General features: G+C 40.3%; 2 protein-coding genes across 2 annotated transcripts; both read left to right on the top strand.

Moving 5' to 3' along the window:
• CSUI_006692 (uncharacterized protein) lies at positions 1–621 on the top strand (the record flags this gene model as incomplete). Its single annotated transcript, XM_068066845.1, has 1 exon — positions 1–621. A coding segment is annotated over one exon (274 nt), but the record flags the coding sequence as incomplete, so codon positions are not given.
• Positions 622–2,104: 1,483 nt separating this feature from the next.
• CSUI_006691 (uncharacterized protein) lies at positions 2,105–5,066 on the top strand. The gene is made up of 2 exons (XM_068066844.1): positions 2,105–3,660; positions 4,256–5,066. Exons 1-2 carry the CDS (start codon positions 3,117–3,119, stop codon positions 4,594–4,596), a joined length of 885 nt encoding a protein of 294 aa, XP_067921180.1. The 5' UTR covers positions 2,105–3,116; the 3' UTR covers positions 4,597–5,066.
• Positions 5,067–5,872: the final 806 nt, after the last annotated feature.

Raw genomic sequence — 5,872 nt, 5'->3', positions numbered from 1 at the left:
TCTTTATCTATCTATCTGTCTATCTATCTTTATCTATCTGTCTATCTATCTTTATCTATCTGTATATCTATCTTTATCTATCTGTCTGTCTATCTATCTATCTATCTATCTTTATCTATCTATCTGTCTGTCTATCTATCTATCTTTATCTATCTGTCTATCTATCTTTAATCTATCTACCTATCTGAGAGGGAGAGAGCGAAGCAGTCGTGTTTTCTCAATGGAGGGGTTATGTACAGTTCAGCACCTGTTAGCATACTTTCTTCATTCCTAAATGAAAGGGAGATGTAATGGCTTTTCTTTCTTTCTCTCTGTCTCTCTTTCTTTCTTTCTTCGTTTTCTTGAGAGAGATGGAGAGGAGAGAAAGACGACGTTTCATGAATTAAACCACAAAGAAACACAAAGAAGAAAGAAAGAAAGGACAAGAAAAAGAAGAAGAGAAGGAGGAGGAGGAGCTTGTTTCTTTTTTATCTTTGTGAGGTGTCTCATTTTTGTGTGCTGAGAGGAACAGATAGATAAAATTACACTCTGTCTCTCTCTTTCTCTCTCTTTCTCTAAAGAAAGAAAGAAAACTCACTTGTCTTGAAGATACCACTTGAGAGAAATCTGCTTTTGTCGTTCTTCTTCTTCTCCTTCCTGTCTCTTTCTTGTCTCCTTCATACAAAAGAGACGGCTCGGGGAGGAGAGACATAGTAGGACCCCCCACCTCGAGCAGTTTGTTCTCCTTCTGTCTCTCTCCTATCGAGAGTTTTATCGAGTGAGAGAAAGGAAAGGAGGCGGGGAGGTGTTGTAGAGAGGCATGAAAGAAAAGAAGGAGAGGAAGAAGAATGGTCGGTCGTAGGCTACTACTGCATTGGGCTAAGCTAGGGTGTATGTACACTCCTCGTGAAGGTCATGGTAACGGTAGAGCGATTTCCTTTATTCATTCATTCATTTTCACATTGAAGAAGAGAAGTAGACTAAATTTTCTTCATGGCAACACCTGTCACTTCAGTTCAAAGCAGCTGTATTCACATCGACATCTCAATACAAATGAACCAGTCAATCCCCAGTTAGCTGGCTAGCTGTGTGTCTACTTTGATGTCTGTCCTCTGTACGGGGGGGGATACACGACCGATGAGAAACACGAGGTTCTGGGGATGAATTTCCTTCAAGATAGATACGTAGTTGTTCATAAATTCAAATAGAGGAAGTAAAAGTAGATGATGGATACATGTAGATATCCTCTAGGTGATATATATATATATATGTAGGTCTATATAGGTTAGAGATACATAGATAGATAATGAGAGACAGAGTTAGACGAGGAGGTGTCGTTGGTATATGTGTGTGTGCTAGAGAGAGAGAGAGGGGAAAGAATTTTCGAAGTCATCGCTTTGATATCACTGCATGCACTCGCACCTACGGTAAATCCCAGAGGCAAGAAGAAGAAAAGAGACCTTAGAATAGGAAAAGTATACACAGACCATGGAAGAGTGCTAGGGATATGTCTTACTTCTACTCCACAAGAGACAAGAAAAGACGAAAAAAGGATTTCCTGTGGTCTGTTCGATAGGTGAAGAAGATCATAAATATCCGTGTAGATCATAAATATCCGTGTAGACATGACGGGCCGATAGAATGGGTACGCCAATGACGAAAGCGAGAGATATGGAGTGAATGATTGAATGAAGGCTTCCTGTTGCCCCTCGTTGATAAGAAGATAAGATAAGAAGTTGGGCCTATCAAAAGACCTTTTTTAAATCCTTCCCTCCTTTCTACTTTAAACCCATCAAAGCCTAGCTTCACTATTTACCCCCAGGGATCTATCTATCATTCTATCTATTTATCTTGCTATATAGTTAACTATCTCTCTCTCTGTTTGGAGATCTATCTCTCTATGTCCATACGTATGTGTACATGTTCTATCTGTAGAGAAGTCTGGGAAGACATTGTTTCTTCTTTTCTTTTCTTTCTTGGCTCGTTACATTCTCACACTGGAGAGAAGTAGTTTATTTTTCTTCATTCAATCAGGGAGTTGAGAGAAGCTCGGACACCTGTCTCAGTTTGCCTGTCCTCTCCAAAGCACATTCGCTTTGGTAGCTTTTTAATAGCAGTTAGAGGAGTTACTTCTATGTGGTGTACGTACACCCCGTAAAGTCGATGTAAACCGAATTCGATCTTCGGAAGAATAAAGATTCTTCATTTCTCGCGGGGTCGGACAAATTCGAAGCTTCATGTACTGATTTAACTCGCATGGAAAAAAGAGGGAAAAATGTCTTTCTTTCCACGTAAGTATCCACAGTTCGATCGGCGGGAGCTCTAGTCTGTACATACACCCGAGCTAATTTCTTCTCGCATGCGTGCACGGGCGCATGCACGCATGCAATGATGGACCACGGATGCCCTTCCTTTCTTCAGATTTTCCTATCGAAAAAAAAAAAATCCTAAGCTTCACATTCGACTGAGAAAGATTCACGTAAAGTCTCCGTCAGCTTCTTTCTACTCTTTTGGTAGATTTCTTCTCCTCTTTGCTTTTCTTCTTTCTTCTTCACTGTAGACCTTCTGTCCCGTCATCTTGTTCTCCCGCGGAAGAAGATAGATCGATCATCCTCTTCGTGACTGTAAAGACCCAACTCTCGTGTCTCTCTCCTTTCTTTCTTCTTCTCTCTTCCTCGTGCTATCCTCTTTTTTCTTTTCCTCTTTTCTTCTTCCTTCTTTTCTTCTGTCTTTCTCTCTCTGTCCTGTCTTTCTTTGACTCTCCAGTCTCCTCACAGGGAGCGTCTTTCTCCGTTTTTCTTTTCTTTTCTTCATCTTTACCAGTTCTCCCTTCTCTCGAAAGAACTGGAGAAAGTCTGAGGATTCCTTCGGCTTAAATTATAGTAGGAAGAGAGAAAGAAAGAAGGAGAGGAAGAAAGAAAGAAAGAAAGGAGAGGAAGAAAGAAAGAAAGGAGAGGAAGAAGAAGCAAGTGTTTCGGCAGTCCACTTTTTGGGGATTTTTTTTCCATTCATTCTTGAAGAGAGAGGCTCTTTCTCCTCCTTCGTCTTCTATCGCAGACTTTAGATCCAGTCTTATGCTCTCTTGTCTTTCTTCACCTAGCGAATGAGAGAAAGAGTGAGAAAGAAAGGACGAAACGATGGGAGAAATCGAGAGAAGTTTGAAGGGAAAGAAAGTGAAGAAGCTGACCTTACAAGAGAATGAGAAGGGCATAAAGAAAATGTCCAAAAAGATGAAGAAGAAGAGAAGAGATAAAGCAGCAGGTGTTCCTATCTTGAAGGGTACATACACTCTCCCTAGTCTCATTCTAGAAGAAGAAGACGAAAGGAAAGGAGGAGAGAATTTCTATTCTCCTCTCTCCAGAGAAGAGGAAGAGGAAGAAGAAGGCGACCATCAAATAAACGAAGACGTCGAACGCTTTACCTCTGCTCTTGGGTCCACCGATGAAGAAGAAGAAGAGAAAATAGAGAAGACTGCGGAGACGTCTAAAATGGAGAAAAAGGAGAAGAGTTTCAGCAAAGAGAAATCAAAAGAAAAAGAACAACACGATGAAGGATGCATCTCTCCCGTGACGGGGAATGCAAAGAGCAGGAAAAACCGAGACTTCTCAGACAACATAAAGTCTTCCTCCTCCTCCTCGTCTTCTTCTTCCTCTTCTTCGTCTTCTTCTTTCTTCTGGAAAGGTAAGAAGATACCGACCTACCCCCTATTCACGTCTGCCTATCTATCTATCTATCTTTGATCTATCTATCCATCTTTAATCTACCTATCTATCTTCGAGTCGCCTTCTTGGATCTATTTCCTACTACTTTTCTATATTCATTCTCTCTATATGTGTGTATACGACTATCTTCTTAGAAAAGGATCTATACTTCTTTATATGTATCTCTGCTATGTATGCATGTATTTATATATATGTCTATATGTCTATATGAAACGGCATGTAGCCAGGGGTGATGTGTATCTAGTAGGTATGTCATGTGTAGAGATAGATTTCTTATTTGACATTCCTGGGTCTGAAATACAAAAGATTCCGTCTGTCTTTTCCTCTTTCTTTCTCTCGCGGTATAGAGCTACATATATGTGTTTTGAGAAAGAGAAAGAGAGAGAGAGAGAGAGAGAGAGAGAGAGAGAAAGAGAAAGAGAAAGACTGTAGGATAGAAGAACGAACTCTACACATGACTGATGTATCGAGCTCCTACGTTCGATTCCTGCGGAGTTCTTTCATATCTGCTTTCTTCGTCTTCTTCTTTTTCTTGTTTTCTTTGATTCGCTTAGATTCCTCGAATCGACGTATACTTCGATGTTTCTTGAAGGACTCGATGCTTGGAGACAATCGATTCTCCCATCGACCCAACTCAGAGAAGAAACATCTCGAAAGCATGAAAGAAGAGGGAAAAGAAAAGAAGCTTTCTTCTTCATTCTCATCTTCTTCTTTTTCTTCTTCTGGTCTAAAGAAAAAGTCTTTACTTTCTTCTTACCGAGAGAACCAAGTTTTCGAGCTACAGTCATGGATCTCTCAGCAAATCGATTGTCGAAAATCGAAGCGTCCGATGCTCTCGAGGGAAAGACTCCAACGACAGAAAAAGCCAAAGAGACCCGCCCCCAAAATATCTTGAAATAGAAGGAGAAAAGAAATAGAGCTAAAGACACCCCGCCACCCCGCTGAAAGAAAGAAAGAAAGAGTGAGGAAGAAAGAAAGGAAGGAAGACTCGTTCATACTCGATAAAGAAGAAGAAGAAGGAGAGTAGAGAGAAACTCGACAGAAAAGGAAGAGGAGGAGGAGGAAGGAGGAGATGAAGAAAAGGGATCTTTTTCGTGTTCTTTTTCTTTTTCTCCCAAGTGTTATCGATGATCGAGAGAAGCATTTCGATAGAAAGACGAGAGGAGAGCATACACATATAGACACATGCACATAAACTGTCTTTTTCATACTTGTAGACTTTTTCCTTCATCTCTTCGTTCATTCATTTCCTCTCCTTTTCGAAGATTCTTTCTTTCTGTCTTTCTTCTTCTTTCACACATACACACCCTCTCTCTGTCTTGTTTTTTTCTTCATCTTCACATAAAAGACTCTTTTCTTTCAGTCTGTACTGCTTCTTTTTTCTCTCCAGTCTTCTCTTCTTTCGATTTCTCTTTATCCTAAATCTTATCTTCTTCTTTTTATTTTCGCTTCAACAGAAAGCTCTGCTTACACATAAGACAGAGAGAAAGGAGAAAGATGCTCTATGCTTTGACTATGAAGATCTACATGGATCTCTTCCTCTATCGGTGGGCTCTTGGCAGTAAATCTCTTTCTCTCTACTCTACGCTGTCGGCTGTATGTACAGCACTTCTTTTTTTCAGGTCTATGGCGTAAAAGACTCTTCAGAAGACAGCCATGGGTTCTAGACCTTCACATAGACTTCCTGTAAGACAAAGGAAGACCTATGCCTACCCTAGACATCTATAGCTAGATACACCTGTAACTATCTATATACGTAAGAATACAAAAATTAACATACATATAGAGAGAGAGACAAGTATCAATCTTTACGAAGAGACGTCGATACACCTCTAGCAGTAGCAAGGGAAGTACCGTCGTTTTCCGAACCGTGTAATGTGCAGAAAAGCCTTTTTTTCTTCTGATTGAGTACTTCAGCACTCGGGTGTATATACAGCCCCGCCATGGTATGTCGGTAGATACATTTGTCTCTATATATTATAAATATGTCCGTATGTAGGAGAGAAAAAAAAACTGATTGAAAAGTGACATTTTATCGGACAAATGGAGGGATATGTGTTCTCCTTTTAGAAGCGTCGAGGGGTGTCAAAATGAGTGCATGCGACTATTTGCCGTTGCAGAAGTCGGAAAACTTCGGGTGTATGTACACCTTACTTCTTCATCTTTATTAC

This window comes from Cystoisospora suis, assembly GCF_002600585.1.
Source record: "Cystoisospora suis strain Wien I chromosome Unknown contig_3430, whole genome shotgun sequence".
Lineage (NCBI taxonomy): Eukaryota > Apicomplexa > Conoidasida > Eucoccidiorida > Sarcocystidae > Cystoisospora > Cystoisospora suis.
The sequence above is the reverse complement of the archived record's forward strand: the minus strand, read 5'-3'. Positions and strand labels throughout refer to the sequence as shown.